We start from the raw sequence: 19022 nt of genomic DNA on the forward strand, positions 1-19022 counted from the left end.
TGGGAACTCCCATATGCTGCAGGTGCAGCCCTAAAAAGACAAAAAAAAGTGTGTATGTGTGCATATATATATATATATAGGAATGTGTATATACACATTTTATACATATATATGTATAAAATACAAATTACATATCTAAAATACAAATTCAGAAAATGATGTAGTACATAGAAAGCTTAATGAATTCTTATAAGGCAATCGTCTTGTAACCACCATTGGTAACTGGAGGTTAGAACTTAACTACCCTAGATGCTCTATACCACCCGCTTCCAAACCCAATTGTGTCTTGACTCCCCTCCCCCAAGAATAGCTGGATCCTTAACCACAGAACTCCCCAGATTTTATAGCAGTCCCTTCCTTCTCTGTATACTATTTTTTCTTCTGAGAAGTGAATGTATAGTTTTGCCTCAATATATGTCTTTTTAAGTTTCTCTTAATTTGTAATTTTCCTCCAACTCTTTTATCCCCTCTCCCCCATTGTTTGTTTGAAGAAACTACTGTATCACTTGTCCTAGAGATGTTCTTGCAGACTGGATTTCTCATGGTGTCATTTATCAGGTTCCTCTGTGTTTCCTATAAATTGGTGGTTGTCTACATGCTTAATTTGATTCCATTTTGTTGTTTTGGCAAGACTACTTCATAGGTGGTGGTACTTCTTTAACCAAAGGTGCATAAAGTTGGGTTGCCTCTTTTATGTGATGTTAGCACATTGGCATGTAATGCCTATATCTTTATTAGGTACTGCAGAATTAGGTTATTTCAATTCTAACATTCTTTCATTATCAAAAACCTTGTATATAAAAAAATAAACGCTGGAGAGGGTGTGGATAAAAGGGAACCCTCCTGCACTGTTGGTGGGAATATAAATTGGTGCAACCACTGTGGAGGTTCCTTAAAAAGCTAAATGTAGGAGTTCCTGCAGTGGCGCAACAGGATCAGCAGTGTCTCTGGAGCACTGGGACACAGGTTTGATTCCTGGCCCAGCACAGTGGGTCAAAGATTCACTGTTGCCAGAGCTGCAGCATAGGTCGCAGCTGTGGCTTGGGTCTTATCCCTGGCCTAGGAACTCTAAATGCTGTGGGGGAGGCCAAAAAACAAACACAAAAACCCCTGAATATGGAACTACCATATGATCCAGCAATCCCACTCCCAGGCATATCCAGAGAAGACCATAATTTGAAAATATAAATGTACCCCAATTTCATTACAGCACTATTTACAATAGCCAAGACATGGAAGCAACCTAAGTGTCCATTGACAGAGAATGGATTAAGATGTGGTACATACATACAATGGAATATTACTTGGCCTTAAAAAAGAACAACATAATGCCATTTGCAGCAGCATGGGTGCAACTAGAGATTCTCATACTAAGTGAAGTAAGTCAGAAAGAGAAAAACAAATACCACATGTTATCACTTATATGTGGAAGCTAAAATGTGGCACAGATGAACCTATTTATAGAACAGAAACAAACTCACAGACATAAAGAACAGACTTTTGGTAGCTGAGGGGGAAGAAGTGGGATGGACTGGGAGTTTGGGGTCAGTAGATGCAAACCATTACATTTAGAAAGGATTAGCAAAGAGGTCCTGCTGTATAGCCTGGAAATTATATCCAGTCTCTTGTGATAGAACATGATGGAAGATAATATGAGAATGTGTGTGTGTGTGACTGGTTCACTTTGCTATGCAGCAGAAATTGACACAACATTGTAAATCAGCTATGCTTTAATAAAAAATAATTTTTAAAAGAATAAATAATGCCATTTGCAGCAGCATGGATGGACCTAGAGATTATACTAAGTGAAGTCAGACAGAGAAAGACAAATATATGGTAACACTTACATGTGGAATCTGATTTTTAAAATGATACAAAAGAACTTTTATTAAACAGAAATAAACTTATTTTCAAAATCAAATTTAGGCTTATAGAGGAAACCATGGACAGGAGGGATAAATTGGGAAGATGGAAGTAACATATACACACTATTGTATATAAAATAGATAATTAATAAGGACCTACCATATTGCACAAGAAGGTCTACTCAATGTTCTGTAATAACCTATATGGGAAAAAATAATGGATATATGTGTAACTGATTCACTGTGCTGTACATCTGAAACTAACGCTGTAAATCAACTAAACACCAATAAAATTTTTCAGTACCACGCTCTAACCAACTGAGCTAACTAGCCAGCTGACTACTCTAAAAAAATGGGGGTGGGGGGAGCTTGTATAAAGAGAAATTTTTCCTTATTCTTTGGTTACCCAGCAGTGAAATTTTATTTCAGTGCTTGTTTTTTCCCTTTATTTACCAGTATATAAAATAAGAAACTGGTGATCTGGTATCCTTCAAAAGTGACCAATGTTTTTCTTAAATATGTGTGTGTTTATTATATATTGTTATATATATCATATATAATTATAAATTTAGAGATTTAAACATACTTTTACGTGTTTTGATCTAGTCTGGGCATTTTCTCAACTTTAGTAGAAGCTTCTTCAAATTGACTTTCAAGTCTTTTTGACACAACCCTAGGAGTCTTTGATAATGCGCTAATAATAAGTGATAGATTGGCTTATCTTACGCATTTTTTGTCACAGACCCAGGTTTAGTCATTTCTCCAAAAGGTCATGGTTTATTGTGGTAGTAAATGGAATTTCAGAACCAAAGTCTGAGTTTTCAGTTATGCTCTTTGGTCATTGTTTCTAGGTCTTTTCAGTTACTAGAACTATGTATGTGTAGATTTGTATGTGTGTATTTTTTTAAGATTGAATGCCTTAATGGGTTCATGCTGATACTTCCTATTCAAATTCAGGGCTTGAGGGTAATTATTTAACTTCTAACTTAAATCTGTCTTAATCCTGTCAGCAACGCATAGAATTAGACTATCATTTAATAATTTGTTTTTTGTTTTTTAGGGCCGCACCTGCAGCGTATGTTAGTTCCTAGGCTAGGGGTTGAATCAGAGCTACAGCTGCCAGCCACAGCCGCGCCAGATCCGAACTATGTCTGCAACCTGCACCACAGTTTATGGCAATGCTGGAACCTTAACCCACTGAGCAAGGCCCAGGATCAATCCTGCGTCCTCATGTATAATAGTCATCCTCATGGATGATAGATTCCTTTCCACTGCGCCACAACAGGAACTCCTAATAATTTGTTTTATCCCGTATTATACACAGAATCTTTTGGGAATAACATTAGCATAATACTATAAAATATGGTTACTTAAAATCAGTTTATGAAACTTTTTCCATAAATAACTATTACATGCTGTCCTTTATGCCTCGTTTAATCTTAATTCTGCATTTAAACAGTGTTTGATGCTTATCAACAGTCTGTTATTGTATCACCAGTTATTTTCTTGGTCGAATCTTATTCTGTAGTAAATTCCTTAAGGAGAAGTTAGGGGAACAATATTCCTTCCCTCAATTTTTACATATTGATGACAGTTTGTCTGCTGGGTTTTTGGGTTTTGTTGTTGTCGTTTGATTTTTAGGGCGACACGTGCAGCATGTGGAAGTTTCCAGGCTAGAGGTCAATTTGGAGCTGCAGCTGCTGGCCTAAGCCACAGCCAAAGCAACACTGGATCCAAGCCACGTCTGCAACCTACACCACAGCTTATGGCAACACCAGATCTTTAAGCCACTGAGCGAGGCCAGGGATTGAACCCACATCCTCAGGGATACTCATTGGATTCTTTACCACTGAGCCACAATGGGAACTCCCCTGTCTGCTGTTTTTGTTTGAAAATCATTAGCTAGATATGAAATGTTTGGCTCACATTTTCTTTCCTTGAGTATCTTAAACATATTATTCCCTTTTTTTTTTTTTTTTTTTTTGGCTGCCCCACAGCATATGGAGTTCCTGGGCCAGGGATCATATGCAAGCCACAGTTGTGACCTGTGCCACAGCTGTGGCAGCACTGGATGCCTAAACCACTGTGCCAGGCCAGGGATCAAACTTGCATCCCAGTGCCCCAGAGACACTGCTGAACCTGCTGTGCCACAGCAGGGACTCCCATTACTCTGTTTTTGTCAAGAATAAAGAGTCGTTTTTGTTACAGTCATTTGGTCTTTTTGTCTGGATGTCCAAAGGAGGTTTTCTTCTTTCAAGTAGTCATTATGAGTTGATTGCCCCCAGATTGTGGCATGTTCAGTTTGAAGCTGCAAAGTTTAAAAAATTTTAGACAAGTTCTTTTGAGTTACAGTTTTTAGTATTGTGTTCTTTTGCTTTGGTTTTCTTTTTTTGTGGGGTCTCTTATACACATGTTGATGTTCTTTGCCTTTCTTCTATATTTGTTGCCTTCACTTGAATCCTCTTCATCTTTCTTAATTTCTTCTTGTTCTATAAAAGTTTCTTTTCATTGTTTTCTTAAAACAATGTTTATTGTGTATGGTGACTCTTGTGTTCCTTCTGTATTAGACTTCATTTTGAAGTGATTTTATGTCTGATTCTTTTCTGTGTTCCTTTACCTCACTTTTGAGGGTTTTTCATTCTGGTTATGTTCTTATAATTTTCATCTTTTTGTGTGTGTGCATGCTAGACAGTTTTTAGCAAATTTTCGCCATTAGTAGAAATATTATTCCATTTCTTACTCCTCTTTTCTTACAACTGTGTGGGATTTGTTCTCTTTTTTGCTCATTTTTCTGTGAAATTGGTTTTTTTTTAAATTTAGAAATGGAGTTCTGGGAGTTCCCATTGTGGCACAGTGGGTTAAGAACCTGATTGGTATCCATGAGAATGTGGTTTGCTCCCTGACCTCTATCAATGGGTTAAAGATCCGGCATTGCTGCAAGCTGCAGTTTAGGTTTCAGATGCAGCTTGAATCTGGTGTTGCCATGGCTGTGGCAAAGGCTGGCAGATGCAGCTCTGATTCGACCCCTAGCCCGGAAACTTCCATATGCCACAGGTGCAGCCCTAAAAAGCAATAAAAAAAAATAAATAAATAAAGCAAAGAAAAAGAAAGGGAGTTTTAAGATTTTCTAATTTATGGCTCTAGTGCTCCCTCTTCCTGTTGTTTTAGGGAACTATTCAGAAATATGGTAACTTTCTGAATTCTTGCTTTTATTCCCCTGTCCTGTTTTAAAATCCATCCTTTTAAAGTGTACAAATCAGTGTACATTTTAATTTCTACACTCTCAGAGGTGTTTTTCTTTAGGTTCTCAGTAAATTGAGACACTTGGATTCAAGTCCTGACTTTCCCGTTCATTTGCTCAATTGATCCTTGTGGTTGTGGAAATTTTCCTTCTCCGAGTCCCTGTTGTGGCACAGCGGAAACAAATCTGACTAGTAACCATGAGGCTGTGGGTTCGATCCTTGGCCTCGCTCAGTTGGTTAAAGATCTGGTGTTGCTGTGAGCTGTGGTGTAGGTCAGAGATGTGACTTGGGTCCTGCATTGCTGTGGCTATGATGTCGGTCGGCAGCTGTAGCTCTGATTTGACCCCTAGCCTGGGAACTTCTATGTGCCGTGGGTTCGGCCCTAAAAAGCAAAAAAAAAAAAAAAAAGGAAGGAAGGAAGGAAAGAAAGAAATGTTCCTTCTCTGTAAAATGGAAGGGTTCAAGTAGATATTTTTGATATTCCAGGGTCCCATCTTTTTATCATTTTCTTTCTGTTTACAGAAGTTGTTTAGCTGTTTTGGGGGTGGGGTAGGTCTGCTGGCCACAAATTGTCTTAGTTCTGTCAGAAATGTCTTGCTTTTCCCTTAATTCTTGCAAGATATTTTCCCTGGATATAGAGAGTCTAAGGTGACATTTCTTTTCCTTCAACTCTTGAAAAATATTGTGCTACTTTTCAGCCTCTGTGGGCAACGATGAAAAATCCATTGTTAGAATTCATTTTCCTCTATAGCTTAGGTGTTATTTCTTAATCTCATTTCAAGGTTTTTCCTTGTGTTTAGTTTTCAGAAGTTTGACTGTGATGTGTCTTGCCTTGGATTGCTTTGGGTTTTTCTAGTTTGGTGTTCTCTTGGTTTTTCGAATCTGTAGGTTTTATGTCCTTTGCCAAACATGGGAAGTTTTCCCCCAAAGAGAGGACAAAAAGTTTGTCTAACTTTTTGTTAAGGACAAGAATTTTGTCTTCTCTTCGTCCTTTCCTCTCAGTACTCCAGTGACATGCAAATGTTAGATCTTTTCTTGTAGTTCCACAGGTCTCTGAAAGCTCTCTTTCTTTTTTCTTTTTTTTCCCCCAGTCTTTCTCTGTGCTGTTTAGATTGGGTGATTTTTTTGTTGTTGTTCTATCTTCTAGTTCACCAATTTTGTTTTTCCTTCTCTTTCCTCTCCATTCTGCTGTTGAGCTCATCCACCAAGTTTTTTATTTTGGTTAATGCATTTTTTCAGTTTTAAAATGTATATTTGATTCTCATTTCTTTGATGTCTTCTATTTATTTGCCAAGAGTTTCTATTTTTGCCTATTTTAAGTGTGCAAAATTACTCCAAGCAATTTTATGATACCTGCTTTAAAATCTTTGTCAGGTAATTCTAACATCTCTGTCATCTTGTTGTTGATATCTCTTGATTATCTTTTTTAGTCAGCTTAAGATCTTCCTGGTTCTTGTCATGATGAATTGGGATTTTTTTTTATTGAAATCTGGACACTTTAGGGTTATGAGAGGCTAGGTTTTATTTAAGTCTACCTTTTATATCCTTTTGTATGTCTCTCTCTGACAGCACTCAGGAATTCGGTGCATCAGGGGCAGGGGCATTTCATTACTACCAGGTTCTCTACTCAGTCCCTGTTGACACCCAAGGGGGAAGAACCATCTGGGTAGAGGTAGGAATTCTGGCCCCCAAAACGTCTCCACTCCAAGTATGATGGGGGTAGTCTTGTTACCAGTAGGCAACATGAAAGTCCTAACTCTCCATTAGGGCTCCTCTGACACCAACTCAAGAGGAGGGAAAAGAGCACCTTTTTACTGCCCTTTCTCTCACCTCCCTGGAGAAGGTGTTTGTGGGCCTTGTTATAAGCCTCCAAAGGTCCAGGCTCTACACTGGCCTTTGCTAGCCTGGGCGAGAGGAGTGCCACACATTTTTCTGTGATGTTTGGCTAGAGCAGGGTAGTTATAATGCAAAAGTTTTCTCTCCTAGTCCTTTGGCTAGAAAGAGAGCAGACTGTTTTTTGGTCTCTCATACCCAAAGGCCATTCTAGGTCGCTAGCTTCTTTGGCTTTAATCTGAGACATGTGATGCCATATAAAATCCTGGGAATCCATTGCCATATCATCCTTCAGGTGTCAGGGTTCCTTGACTGTCTGTCTTCTTCTCTCCATGTTTCAGAGTTTTCTTTTTTCTTTTTTAATTTTTTTAAGATTTTTATTTTTTCCATTATAGTTGTTTTACAACAGAGTCTTCTTATGTCCTGTTATACATATGGTTTTAAATTATACCTAGTGGGAGAAGTGGGGGAAAGTTCATCTATTCCCTTTTCCCAGTGGAAGTCTGAGATTCACATCAAAAAATTTTTTTTGCAGTGTACAACCATTTCACTGTCCTAACAATTAATAGTTAATGGTTATGGGCGTTCCCTGGTAGTCTAGTGGTTAGGACTTGGTGCTTTCACCACTGCGGCCCAGATTCAGTCCCTGGTTTGGGAACTGAGATCCCACATCAAGCAGCCGCGTGCTGTGTCCCCCCTCCACCCCCCCAACAAAAAAAGTTTAAAAGGTGGCCAGAAGTTTTTCCCACATGAGCTCTTCAGAAAGCCTATTTTCAAGATAAAATTGGATAAGACATTCAAAATGTTATAGATATATTCTAGTATTTATAAGGCTAGGCTGTAGAAATGAAACACTCCCAGCCTTATCAATGTATTCTGCCAAATTTCACCATACTCTCTACATCAGTCACCATAAGAAATAAGCTTAGGACTCCTTGGTCATCACTCATCTACTCAGTTGTCATTCATAATGTCTTAGTGAATCTCTCTCTCTCTCTCTCTATTCTTTTCTTTTTCTTTTTTTTTTTTGTCCTTTTTTGTCTTTTTAGGACCACACATGGAGATTCCCAGGCTAGGAGTCAAATCAGAGCTGTAACTGCTGTCCTACTCCACAGCCACAGCAACATGGGATCCAAGCGGTGTCTGTGACCTACATCACAGCTCATGGCAACACCGGGTCCTTAACCCACTGAGTGAGGCCAGGAATCAAACCTGCATCCTCATAGACGCTGGTTACATTCATTTCTGCTGACATGACAGGAACTCCTATCTTAGTGAATCTCTTAATCTGACCTCCCTTCCATCTATCTACAGCTCTCCAGACTTTCCCAGTGCTCTTCGGAACTCAGTGATCTTCCTCTGGACTTAATTATTCTTGCTCCTATCTGAAACCTGCATCCTCACCAAAACAAAACCCTGGTCCAAAAGCTCCCTAGGATGCGTAGGCCTGAAGATGGCTTTACTGAAAGAAGCAGGTCCAGGCCCCACCTTTATGTAGTGGTTAGAAAAATTAGAGACGTGGAGCCTCAGTTATCCAACGAGCTTCTAGAAGGACAGTGAAATAAATTGGGAGAGACTGGTCCAGCAAGGGAGACAAAGGTGGGACTGCACTGAGTGAAAGTGAGAAAACATTTTTATAGTCACCTATAGAAAGGGGCAGCTGGATTATGTAAAATTAAAAAAAAATCTGTAAGATCATGGAATTTGCAATTCAGGGGCACTTGGGCCTTGTGGACCCTTTTTTTATTTTTTACTTTTTTGGAATTTTCTATTGCAAGAGACTCTGTAACTATTTGTTGGATTCGAGAACCATTATTCTCAATTATGGCTCTACTTTAGAGTCCCTCATGGAGGTTTTTTCCTTTTCTTTTTTGGACGCCCTGCAGCATATGGAATTCCAGGGTAGCTTCGGCAACACTGGGGATCAAGCCTGCCTCCCGTCACTGTAGAGATGCCACTGATCCCATTGCACCACAGTGGGGACTCCATGGAGTTTCTTTTTTTTTTAAATCAGCTTTATTCAGGTGGAATTTTAAATGCACGGTTTTAATTACAGCAAGAATATACATTCATGCAGCCTCTAGCACAATATAATCATAGAATATTTATATCATCCCCCAAAGTTTCTTATATTTCCTCTCAGTCACTTCTCCTAACCTCAAGCAAATATCTGATTTGCTTTTAGTTACCATAAGTTAGATTTACCTGACTTTTGAGAATCATTCTTGCTGTATCAGCAGTTTTCTCCTCTTTATTGCTGAGTGGTATTCTCTCGTAAGGATATACCATAATTTGTTTACCCATTCACCACTGATGGACATTTGAGCTATGTCCAGTTGAATGGAGTGATCTTTTTTTTTTTTGCTTTTTAGGACCTCCCTCACGGCATATGGAGGTTCCCAGGCTAGGGGTCAAATCATAGCTACAGCTTCTGGCCACAGCAATGGCAGATCCGAGCTTTGTCTGTGACCTACACCACAGTTCACGTTAACTCTGGATCCTTAACCCACTGAGTGAGGCCAGGGATCGAACCTGCAACCTCATGGTACCTAGTAGGATTTGTTTCTGCTGTGCCACAATGGGAACTCTGAGTGGAGTGTTCTTTAAACATCAGGCCAACTTAATTAATGGTGTTCATGTCTTCCATGTCCTTTCTGATTTTTTACCTATTTGTTTCATCTATTACTGAGAAAGGGGTGTTGAAACATCTAATTAATTCAGAACTTTTTCTGTTCCCACCTTTCAGTTACATCAGTTTGTTTCATGTGTTTTGTGTATCTGTTTTGGGGGTATCCATAGTTAGGATTCTTATGTCCTCTTGGTGAATTGACTCCTTTAACATTGTGAACTGTATTCTGATGGTAATTTTTCTTCTCATGTTATTACAAACACTTCAACTTTTTCATGATCAGCTTTGTATGGAGTATTTTTTTTATCCTTTTACTTCTAACCTTTGTCTTTATATGTAAAGTGTGTTTCTTTTAGAAAGCGTATTGCTCTTGCTTTTTTGTCCATACTGGCAATATTAACCTTTCAGTTGGAGTGATTACTATTCCCCTTTAATGCAGTTATTAATATAGTTGGCCTAAAATTTATCTCACAATTTATTTTCTCTTCATATTTTTTTTGCTTTCATTCTTCTGTAATATGGAAATATGGATTAATTGGATTCTTTGTAAGAGGGATCAACTAATATTTTCTTAAAGGATTGGATGGTAAATATTTTAGGATTGTAGGTGATATTGATCTCAGTTGTAACTACAACTACTCCTGTAGCCGGAAAGCAGCCATAGACAATATATAAATACATAAGGATTGTCATATTCTAATAAAACCTTATTTACAAAAATTTTGATCTTCCCATGGGTGGTAGCTTGCTGACCCCTGATTTAGTGGTTTGTTTTTAAGTTTTATTAGAGTAGATTTAGAATAGCTTTATTCTAGGAGCAGTTTATTCCTTTTGGGGTGTCTCCTGATTGCCCTGGATGTTTGACAAAGATTCTCTGCTCTAACTGGTTGGAACTCAGATGTTTCCTAGTCCTTTATGAGCTTTGGAAACTGTTCAGTTTCTAGTGTTCCAGTCCTCCTTTGCCCAGTCTCATGGAGCTTGGTGCACACACAGCTTAATATTCAAGCAGAGTCAAGTTGACCCCCAAGCTGAGTTACAGAGGTTTTCTGGAACACCTCCCTCCTTTTAAGGTACTTTGCCCCTCAGTTTCCAGTTTTTGTCTTCTCAACTCAGCAAGATAACTGAACTGCTCTGGATCTCCTCCTTGCTCTATAGTCCAAAAAAAAAAAAAAAAGTCTCACTTCTCATCCTCACACCCCCCAAAAGCTAGGATGCCAGTAGAAGTCACCACATTTATTTTCCTTCTCTCAGGAATTGCAGCCCTGTCCTGCCTGTTGCCCAATATTTGAAAACTATTATGTGTATTTTATCTGGTTTTATAGTTGTTTATAGCAGGAGGTTAACATGGTTGGCAGCTTCTATGGTGGCTTTAAAATAAATATTTTGAGTCCCATTCCAGACTGGATTCTCTGGGGGGGTTATGCCTGGGCTTCCTTTGTTTGTTTGTTTTTAAGTTCCTTGGGCCTCTGATACAAAGTCAAGTTTGAGAATCATGGCATTGGGGTTTTGGAGCCAAGAAGAAATAATTTGAACACATCAAGCACTGGGCCTAGTATATCTTATGTATGGAGGTGCTGACATTTGAGACTTTGATCAGACAAAAGGCAAAGAAGATCAACTGGGAAGAAAAAAGGCTATGTACAAAAATGTTACTGAAAGAAAGGTAGGAGATGAATTTTCCCTCTTTGGGAGTTTTGAAGCTAAGGCTTATTCTCTCTCCTTTCTCCTAAACACCAGATAAAAATAGTTGTCAGAGTCATCCATTCTTTCCTCTCCCATCCAGTACCTTGGTATACCCTACTGTTATTTATATTCTTAGATTAGTAGCAGTGAGGAGAATGAAGTTGTGTGTATCAATCCATTTCTGTGGTCTTAGGACCAAGTCCCTGGCCCAAGATTTCCCCCTCTTCCTGTCCTTGACAAACGAATGGAGGTTGAGAGAGAATAGGGTGAGTGAGATCCCTTTTTCCCCTTCCCTGCCCCTTTCTTGCCTTCCTCTTTCCCCTCATGCACTCTGAACTCCACCCCAGCATTCCCTGATAGGTAAAGCACGTTGAGGTAATATTTTTTATTTACATTGTTATGTAGCCATCCATGGTCATTTGAAGAAGCTAAAATTGATGCCCTTTCAGAGGTGATTTATCTACATAGAATACTAACAGGAAAGGATGAATGTATCCCCCAGGAGATCTGAACTTTTAATGACTAGGGACCACTGCAATGATAAACATTTATTTGGAGGGAGTTCCCATTGTGGCGCAATGGTTAACGAATCCGACTAGGAACCATGAAGCTGTGGGTTCGGTCCCTGGCCTTGCTCAGTGGGTTGAGGATCCAGCATTACCGTGAGCTGTGGTGTAGGTTGCAGACTCAGCTTGGATCTCGTGTTGCTGTGGCTCTGGTGTAGGCCACCAGCTACAGCTACGATTCAACCCCTAGCCTGGGAACCTCCATATGCCATGGGTGCAGCCTTAGAAAAGCCAAAACACACACACACAATTATATGGAGTCTTATTTTGGCTTAAAATATGCAAATTGTAATTTTAATTCTTTATGTATCATTTGTTTTAATATAAGTGTCTTAACTAACCCCTTAGTATAATTGACATTTCAGGAGTTCCCGTCGTGGCGCAGTGGTTAACGAATCCGACTAGGAACCATGAGGCTTCGGGTTCAATCCCTGGCCTTGATCAGTGGGATAAGGATCCGGCATTGCCAGGAGCTGTGGTGTAGTTTGCAGACGTGACTTGGATCCCGAGTTGCTGTGGCTCTGGCATAGGCAAGCGGCTACATCTCCAATTAGACCCCTAGCCTGGGAACCTCCGTATGCCACAGGAGCAGCCCTAGAAATGGCAAAAAGACAACAACAAAAAAGAATTGACGTTTCAGCAAAATGTCTTTTTTTTTTTTTTTTTTTTTTTGCTTTTGCTTTTTAGGGCCTCACCTATGGCATATGGAAGTTTCCAGGCTAGGGTTCCAATCAGGGCTGCACCTGCTGGCCTACACCACAGCCGCGGCAACGTGAGATCCAAGCCACACCTGTGACCAACACCACAGCTCACAGCATCACCAGATCCTTAACCCACTGAGTGAGGCCAGGGATCAAACCCATGTCCTCATGGATACTAGTCAGGTTTGTTATCACTGAGCCACTACGGGAAGTCCAGAATGTGCCCCTTCTGCTGGGGGTATACCAGTGTCTTTATCCTGTGACTTCTTATACCTCTTGATATGCCCCCTAGGTTTATAACTTTCCTACTTGATAAAGCAAAACAGTAGAAGCAGGTTTAGTTTCTGAATTTTAAGTTACACTGTGGATGATACAGTACTTGGAAGTATACCCACCAGGGACTTGATACATGTTTACATGAATGTTTCTTTGAGGGGAAAGTGTGTTTCAAATTCTAGACAACTATCTAGTAGTTAGCTTTTTTTTTTTCACCTCTAGAATATGGCTTAGGTTGGTTGCCACAATAAAACAGGATGCTACAGTGCCTTTTCTGGTATTGTGGATTCCTAGCTGACATAATGTTTTAACACTGTTGTTAAGGAACGTTGCAATCCTCTGAGTAAGTACTTGGTCATTTAAGACCTATCAGTGATCTTTTTTAAATATATATATATTCCCAGAAATATTCTTTATTTTTTGCATTTCTATAGATGAATTTTCATGAATACAGACCAGTCATCAAGTGTAATATAAAGCAGTGGTTTTACTTACACTTGATTTTCTCTGCCTTCCTACAGTACCTTCTCCAGGCAAATTCCGCTCCCCTGCAGCACCATCTCCTTTGGCTCTCCGACAGCCAGTAAAGGCATTTAGCAACCATGGCTCTGGTTCTCCTAGTAGCCAAGAAACAGTACAACTCATGCAAACCACCTCCTCCCCTGGGCCTCCCATGGTTCAGAACACAGTCCCAGCAAATCCTTCTAGCAATATCAACAGCACTACCCTAACCAGACCTGCAGGGACAACCATGATGAGAAGTGGCTTGCCCAGACCCAGTGCCCCTTCTGCTGGGGGTATACCAGTGCCTCGCAGCAAACTTGCACAGCCTGTTCGAAGGTAAGTGGCAAATGTTCTGTTTCAACATTCTTGAGCATAGGGAAGTGGTAGACCGCAATGACCTGCATGTCTGCATATGACAGTGAAGATCAAGGGTTCTGGTGGGCTCCCACTAGAATCTTAGTATAATTTTTTTTTCTTTGTCTTTTTGCCTTTTTCTAGGGCCGCCTCCTCAGCATATGGAGGTTCCCAGGCTAGGGGTCTAATTGCAGCTGTATTGGGTGGCCTACATCAGAGCCACAGCAACACAGGATCCAAGCCACGTCTGCGACCTATACCACAGCTCACGGCAATGCTGGATCCTTAACCCACTGAGCAAGACCAGGGATCAAACCCAAAACCTCATCGTTCCTAGTCAGATTCGTTAACCACTGAGCCACGACAGGAACTCCTCTTAATACAATTTGAATAAAACATTACTATCTTCAGAAATTCTCACTTGAGACATTAGGGTATCATATTGCTTTGGTTCAGATTAAATTTGCCCAGATACCTCACATGATTAAGCTCCTAGAAAAAAATTGTTAGAACCACTCCATTTGGTTGTGATATTTGTTTATTTTGAATATAATGTTATTCATTGAAGATAGTAAAAGCATATTAGAACCTAGAGGGAGATTTAAGATAAAGCTTCTAGCTAACAAGTCTGAATATATAATCTAGGAAGATAGTTTTTTGAACCTTGCCACAATTCAGACTCTTCTGTGGAATTTATCTAAATATACAGACCTAAGTTTTACCCACAGAGAGTAGATCTGGTATGAAGCCCCAAATCTGTGGGTATTTTTTTTTTTAATTTGTTTGTTAAATCTTCAGGTGATTGTGAGCTTAGGCTGGGAACCATGTGTCTGTAATTTTCATCTACCCTTCAGGAATGTGATTACCATCATCGGTTAACTTAGGTGTCAAATATAATTAAACTTGAAATACTGATTTGTATGGAAAAAAATGCTTTTGAGACCTAATTACTCATATTTTTTTATTCTAAGATAAACACATTACATTTCTGAATCCAATAGTAGAGTACGACAGCTTTTGCTGCGTGCTGTGATAACATATATGCTCTTTATTTAATTTTTACAATAGCATTAAATGTGGAGGTACTCTTATACCTTTTTTTCACAGAAGATTGAACTTTAATGAGGTTAGGTAATTGTCTAAGACTTCAACTAGTAAGACCTTGTGTTCCAAGTGTGTCTGACTTCAGAGTCCTAAAAGCATTCTTCCATTATGCCTCTCTAGTGATGGTGACAGCACACCTCTAATATCACATCTATTTGCCACTCAAGTAAACAAAGTAAATAATAATTTTGGTGATCCATTCGGTTGGAAAAGATGAGACAGTCTTTTCTCTTACGCTAGTAGCTGTGTGTGAACAAAAAGAGGTTAGTGAAGTCACCTGATACTCAGTAAAACTTGAAAGTTGTGAGCATGCTGAGCGTGGGATAATTGTATTAAGAGTTTTGATCTTAGTCTCCTAGAACATTGGATCATGGTGCTACCTGCAAAGTGATCAGTATATGGAAGATAACATGGTAATGTTCCATAAAACCTTGCAGATCACTTTATAAAATTGCTTTATTTCAGATCCTTGCCAGCTCCTAAAACCTATGGTAGCATGAAAGATGACAGTTGGAAAGATGGCTGTTATTGACCAGCGGAAACAAGAATGCAGAGGTCCACAGCTTCATGGATACCCCTTCACCAGGCTAAAAGACAACTTTTATATGCAGACTGTTCAGATAAGACTCGGGATTTATAAAATCCCAACCCTCTCTGTCTTAATTAGCACAAACTGACAGAGATGATCAAGCAGCACTTTAATGACATTTAACATCAGACGTATTTGGTAATCATACAATCACTCTCCATGAAATCACTTTTAGTTTTGTTTAATAGAAACTAGGTTGATTTTTAATAGTTGACAGAGGCCAATATCTGGGCAAAAAACTAATGGATGCCAAAGAGAAACGCCCATTTGTAAACGAGAGAATACCTTTGTGCACAAGAAAATGGTGAATTCAAGCTCTCCAAAACTTCACGTTCAACCTAATTTACTGTATAAATAGTATCAATAAATATTTGTGTTAATGACAACTAATATTCTGACTAATGATCTAAAATATTTCACTAGTGTTTCTCTAGTACTCCAAGAACCTAGACTGAGATGGAAGGGAGCAGGGTGGGAAGAAATCTGGGCTAGAGATTTAAAACACAATAGCTAAATTTCGGAGAATTCTATACTTTTTTTAGATTCATTAGAAAAATTGTCATTTCATTTAATCTTAAGTTTTGGTTGTAGCTCACATATCACCACCACCAGACAGTGTCACAGAGTGCATCCATCATGTTGCATTGACACATCGAACTTCTGTGTGTTTGTTTTGATTGCCAAAAGGGCTCAATATCAGTTGTACAATCTTTCTAAACTTTATAGCTCTTGGCTCAGGAAAGATAGCCTTTGCTATTGAAGCCAACTTCTTCACATGTTACAGAACTAAGAAATCTTGCTTTTATTAGCAGATTTCCATGATGGGAAAGAGCGAGTAGTATGTGTCTTTATTCTTGATATAAATAACACCACCGCAGTGCTTACAAACCTGGAACAAAACCATACAAATAAGAAAGAGGGGGGAAAAGAAATCTATGCACTTCACTTACAAAATCTCTGGTAATGACAGTTACATTGTTGCTATTAATTGACCCAATGGTCTATTATGTGGTGGGAAATTACAGTCTGCTGAATTCTACTTCATTTGATCCACTTTCAGCTGAGTAACTGTATGAAACATCCTTTGGAAAAAAACTGTCCCTTTTGATTTAGATTCTGCCTGACATCAGTTTTTGCATTTTTGGTAACAAATGAAACCTACTACATATGACTCTAACCTGTTAAATACTTGCTCTGCCATGGCCCTTATGTGTATCCTGGAAATCACTTATTTTGATTTTATTCAACTATTACCAGATTAAAACTTTCTGCAGCAGGCTTCTCTTTTTTTCCTGGGAGGTCTGTTTTTGAACAGCTCTAAAATATTGGTAGCCAGGTCACTAAAGGATTTTAGATATTTGAACCTAAGTTCATTTCCTGTTAGTCAAAGACATTCTGTAAGTTGGCAAAAGAAATTGAGAGGGAAATGGGAAGCTTAATGTTCAGGATAGCATTGAGGTTGTTAGCTTGAAAGAATGATAAAACTTTTAAAACCAAGACCTCCGTTATGCCATGACTGACAGCATGGTAGCTTAGTCAGTAGGGAGTCATTCAGTTAGCACAGGCAGCCAGAGATTGAAACTGCCAGTGCAAATGTATTTTGGTGTATAATGCAAGGAAGAAATTTTATCCTTGAATTTGAGGGTGATGGGGATAGGTCAGGAAAGGATGGCGCCAGAATTCCACATGATGATGAGCTGAAAAACTGTTGCTTTTCAGAGGAAGATAAAGCAGCTATTTTGGGTAGGGGGGTATCTCGTGTAAAAATCTAAGTAAGTAAAAGAAAGAACTAGCCACTGTCTCTTCTTTAAACCACACATACAAAAGAAAATAAGTCTCAGTTTTCAGTGCAACATTGCAAAAAAATATGCTGCAATCTAATAATTAAAAGGAATTTAACTCTATTATGAAACACCCATTACATTTTTAACTTAGATTATCAGTTGCAAAAGGAATATTCAGGTTATTTAACTTTGTTTTTAAATGGCTGCATCAGAAAAAAAATGTCTATTTTTTTTTATTAAAATATTTCATCACTTGTTAAAAATGTATTTGGATCTGAGTTGGGTAAAGTGTTATTTTACCTGCTGTTGCACTACCACAGACTATTGGCTTTTAGTTTCTTAAAGAGAAAAATTGCCTTTTTACTAGAAAGCCTTTGTGTATTGCCAATTTTTCTCTTTGGGAAAATCTAAAGATTCACTGTGGTTAGTCTTACAGATGAAATGTGGATTTGATAAACTAGTGCCTATGATTTTAACTTATGTTTGATATATAGTAGTAAGGGTTTTATGAATGTTGATTATTTTTTTGTGCCAACAGCCCAGAATTGTCACTTATATGTAAGCAGAAAGCTATGAGCTCTGCTTCCAAAGTTATTTAATTTTCTCAGTGTTTGAATGTTATTTTTTTCTAAGTGTGTTAATAAAAGTGTAAAGAATTGGAAAAATATAAATATTCTTAACTCAAGCATTTGCTGGATCATTTTTCTACAAAACTTGTTTGTATAATATATAGCACTCTGAAGGGTTGACTTTTTTTGGTTTTCATACCCTGGAAATCACATTTTGTAATAGTGGGGACCATTCATAATTGTCAGGTACTTTTTAAAATTATCTCAGTACATCATTTTTATTAAAAAAAGTTTTCTGAAAGGAAACTAGACACATGTGTCCCCAGATGTTTGTATAACTCTAGAATGACCTAGGCTATGTATACTTAACTTTTTACTGAATGTACAGGTGTCCATTTTTGACATTACGCATGGTCCTTTTAGATCACATGAAGTTTGATTTGCAAACATTTCTATAGCCAAACTTGTATATGTGGTTGCCTCCTTAATAAACAACCTGACCATAATGTTTATTATTAAATTTATATTTGGTTTTTCAAGTGTTTTATTAATTTCTGGATATGGTAAGGTCTGCCCCCCTCCCCGCGAGTTGCCTACAGTTGTTTATGATAAGTTTCTCAGTTGATTTTTTTTAAAACATAAACCCAAATCATATTCTCCTTTCAGACTTGATCTCTATAAGGTTTGAATATATCATGTTATTTCATATGTGGATTACTTGGTGTAAATTTATAGTTTACTCAAAATTGATACGTTCTTGGAACTTTTTAACCTGCTGTGAATTGACACCTCGTTAGAAAAAGCTAGCATATATAAAACAAGCAGAAAACCATTATATAAGAATATCCAGGAGGGAAAATTAATATATTTTCAAACCAAATATGAATATGTTTTGTTGACCATGTGCATCTTTCCTTTATAGATGCATAGAAAAAAATGAATTGTACAACGTTGTCTGTATCCCTTTTAGAAATTTTTGCTGTCCTCCATGTTACAGTTAGCCTCTCTGAATCCTAGGGAAATGACACCTTCATGCTTGAATTTTCTTTTCCTTTTTTTTTTTTGTCTTTTTGCCTTTTCTAGGGCTGCTCCCTAGGCATATGGTGGTTCCTAGGCTAGGGGTCTAATCAGAGCTGTAGCAGCTGGCCTATGCCAGAGCCACAGCAATGTGGGATCCGAGCCGCGTCTGAAACCTACACCACAGCTCACAGCAATGCCAGATCTTTAACCCACTGAGCAAGGGCAGGGATCGAACCTGCAACCTCATGGTTCTTGGTCGTTTTCGTTAACCACTGAGCCACGACGGGAACTCCCAGGCTTGAA

The 19022-nt window shown here is 38.6% G+C and overlaps 1 protein-coding gene across 2 annotated transcripts in view; it reads left to right on the forward strand.

The window, feature by feature from the left end:
* The window catches only part of SLAIN2 (SLAIN motif family member 2), a 78927-nt gene extending 60704 nt beyond the window's left edge, over nucleotides 1-18223 (forward strand). For both annotated transcript variants that reach the window (XM_047798365.1, XM_047798363.1), the window contains 2 exons: nucleotides 13317-13635; nucleotides 15223-18223. In XM_047798365.1, the coding sequence (XP_047654321.1) occupies nucleotides 13317-13635; nucleotides 15223-15289 (386 nt within the window). In that variant the 3' untranslated portion in view covers nucleotides 15290-18223. The remainder of the gene's footprint in view (nucleotides 1-13316; nucleotides 13636-15222) is intronic.
* The last annotated feature ends 799 nt before the right edge of the window (nucleotides 18224-19022 follow it).

This window comes from Phacochoerus africanus, chromosome 10, assembly GCF_016906955.1.
Source record: "Phacochoerus africanus isolate WHEZ1 chromosome 10, ROS_Pafr_v1, whole genome shotgun sequence".
Classification (NCBI taxonomy): domain Eukaryota; kingdom Metazoa; phylum Chordata; class Mammalia; order Artiodactyla; family Suidae; genus Phacochoerus; species Phacochoerus africanus.